The 3300-nt window shown below is 33.8% G+C and overlaps 1 protein-coding gene across 1 annotated transcript; it reads right to left on the reverse strand.

The window, feature by feature from the left end:
• Positions 1–423: 423 nt before the first annotated feature.
• LOC131681713 (uncharacterized) lies at positions 424–2367 on the reverse strand. Its single transcript, XM_058962683.1, has 2 exons — positions 1293–2367; positions 424–1083 (listed from the first exon to the last, which is right to left on the reverse strand). Exons 1-2 carry the CDS (start codon positions 2211–2213, stop codon positions 733–735), a joined length of 1272 nt encoding a protein of 423 aa, XP_058818666.1. The 5' UTR covers positions 2214–2367; the 3' UTR covers positions 424–732.
• Positions 2368–3300: the final 933 nt, after the last annotated feature.

Below are 3300 nucleotides of genomic sequence, written 5' to 3' on the forward strand. Positions count from 1 at the left end.
ATGAAACCAATTTTTGTTCATTGTTCTTCCTGAATAAAGGAGGAAAATTGGAAAAACTTTGTGTTCTAATACCATCATTTTGTAACCTGATATTGCTGCTATCGCATGGAAAAGTATAATATTGAACATAGTGATCTATAACGCATAATTTTACGAATCAGTTATAATTCATTTTTATATGAAATCTTCTGTACACATTTGTGACACGTCATACATATTTTATCATCAATACACACTTATGACACGTATGTGAGCGACTTTGGTTTATACTTTAAGCAAAAACTGTAAATATAGTCAACCGATCTTCGCACAAATCGAGAGTTTACTTCAGAAAAGATAGAAGCATCGAATGCCTTCTCCAAAAAGCTTCTAACATTTATAAATTTTAAGATATTCAATCTCAAACTTTAAAAATCGTTTTTCTCGAAAAGTGCTAAATGGCGCTTGTCATAAGATAGCACAACAGCGACGAATTGTCTCCAAGCCAAGCTGCGACAGACAACACAACTAATACTCCTCCGCCAGCGAACGACATGACAACACGACCCGACCAATAGATATTAAATTAGCGTTAGTTTTTTGCGCATACTGTAAAAATAAAAAAAGAATCGCGGCTCAGTTATGCTAATTCATTCAGCCATGTTAAATAAATTATGAAAAAGATGTGTGAATTTGTGGAAAGATTTAATTTTACATACAAGAATATGAATTAGTAGTGTAGTGAATATAAAACTACTCTTCATCCCCTTTCATATTCCAAAGATGCTCAATCAGGTCATTCTGTAGTTGATGATGAAGGCTGGTGTTATGTACTTCTCTGTATCGACCCAGAAACGCTGTAAAATCATCAACTGGTCTCACTACTTCATGAACATTGCTTTCCTCTATATCGTATGACGTTAAATCTTCCCGTTCATCTTCAATGATCATATTATGAAGAATTATACAGGTGCGCATAATAGATTTCAAATCCTCTTTATTCCACAACCTAGCCGGATTTTTTATAATGGCAAACCGTGCCATCAACACACCGAAGGCGCGTTCCACATCTTTTCTAGTAGACTCTTGCCTTTCTGCGAAGTACTGCAAAAAAACAAATAAAATAAGTAAAATGGACTATTTACTATAATTTTTGTAGGCAAAAATGCAGTTACAAGGATTCTTATTACACGAATAATATCATTTGTTGTAATTTAACTTTTCAGGAATGAGACATACATACGGACTAAGTGTTCATTAACATCTTTTAAAAATTTTCTTTCTAGACAAACAAAGTATAGACTACAACATACCTTGCGCTTTTGGCCAACGGGCGACGCTATCGTTTGCACAAGTGTGGCAAGTGGAGGATATATTCCGTCTGCTAAATAGTACCCGGTATTGTAAGTGTGACCATTAACCTCATACTTCACTGATGGTGTTTTGCCGCTATATAGGTTTGAAAATAGAGGGGACCTATGCAGTACAGTAATATCATTGTTTGATCCTGGCATACCAAAGAATGCATGCCATATCCATAAGTCGTACGATGCAACCACTTCAAGAACAATAGTAGGTTTCTTCTCTTTACCTTTATACTGCCCTGCCCAAGCAGTAGGACAGTTCTTCCACTGCCAATGGCAGCAATCTAACGATCCCAGCATACCCGGAAAACCTCGCTCATTTCCGACTTTAAGTAGACGCTTTAAATCTGAACGCGTGGGTGAGCGTAGGAATTCATCGCTAAATATTGTGTCAACCGTGCGACAAAATTCCATCAAACACTTTCGAGCTGTAGATTCGCCGATTCGAACGTATTCGTCCATTGCATCCGACGGTGATCCATATGCTAACTGACGAATAGCAGCCGTGCATTTCTGGATGCATGTCAGTCCCAATTTTCCAGTTGCGTCTGGTTTTTGAATAAAGTATTCGTTTGTTTCAATCTTCGTTTTAATTTTCAAAAACAATTTTCGATGCATCCGATAACGTCGACGAAATTGTTCATCCGTATATATAGGTGTTTCCGAAAAGTAATCTTTGAACAATCGAATGGCACCTTCCTCTGCTCGTCGGTCAATATTCGGTCGTTTTCCAGGTTGGGAACCACCTCGGCTTCTTCGGGTGATTGAATTTGTCGTTCCATATGCGTATATCAATATTTGTTCCGCGAAATGATTTTCTTCATCGCTCGAATCAGAAAAATATTCAAGAAAGACATCCGCGTTCTCCATTATTTTTTCTACCTACGGGTAGCAACTTTATTTACCAACTACCGGTGCGAAAAGGAAAAGATAAAATAACAACCATGATAGCAACGACCGGTGCGTAACTCGGTCGTTAACCAAAATAGTAACGAATGATGTTGTCGATCTAGCATGCTATAGCAGTCCGACTAGCAACGCATTGGTGCGGGTGCTCTAAAGGAATGGATAACGGAATCAGAACACTGCCTTTGAATAATGAACGCAACAACTACAGAAAAACACAAAATAGAGAAAATAACAAGAAGAAATAAAAAAAATGGATTTTAATTATTTAAAGAGTGAAAAAAACCATTAGAAAAAAAATTGAAATAAATTCAAACGACGAACTAAATGTAAAATAAAGAGAAAGTACGGGTAATGGCAAAAAAGATAAATCAAATGTTTTGTAGGGAAATAAAAAACAAGAAAATAACAACTAAAAAGTAAACGTATAGGAAAATGATCAACAGAAAAATTACTTTCAAAACAGGTTAAATGGAAAAAATGAAGATGAACAACAATGAATAGAATAAAAGAATTGGGAAAATGTGAAAAAATAAATAAATAAAATTATATTAAGTTAACAATGGGAAAAAATAAAACTACGTAAAGCTAAAAACTAGAGAACATAGAACAAAATAGGAAAAGGATAATTATTGGGACAATAAGACAAATAAGAATGAGTTTTAAAAATGTAAAAATACTTGTAAAAATGCAAAAAAGTATAGGCAAAAAGAGAAAATATAATGATAAGAATAAATGGAGTAAATAGACAAAAAAATTGGATGGAATGATAAAAGAAAGAAATAAAAAAGCAGGTTATTAAAATATGAAACAATAGAAAAATAGAATGAAGAAAGTATAATTCGCTCGAAAAATTGCAAATAAAATTAAATAACAGATAAATGAATCTATAAATTAAAGTAAGTGGTAGTTATTAAAATGGAAAAAATGAATAACGTGATAAGATGGATAAAATAAAAATATGGAAATAGATAAAAAAAGGCGGAATGTAAAAATTGCAGAAATACAAAAAAATATACAACTTGGAAAGAATCAATCAAATTTTAACAAA

Source organism: Topomyia yanbarensis, chromosome 2 (genome assembly GCF_030247195.1).
Source record: "Topomyia yanbarensis strain Yona2022 chromosome 2, ASM3024719v1, whole genome shotgun sequence".
Classification (NCBI taxonomy): Eukaryota; Metazoa; Arthropoda; class Insecta; order Diptera; family Culicidae; genus Topomyia; species Topomyia yanbarensis.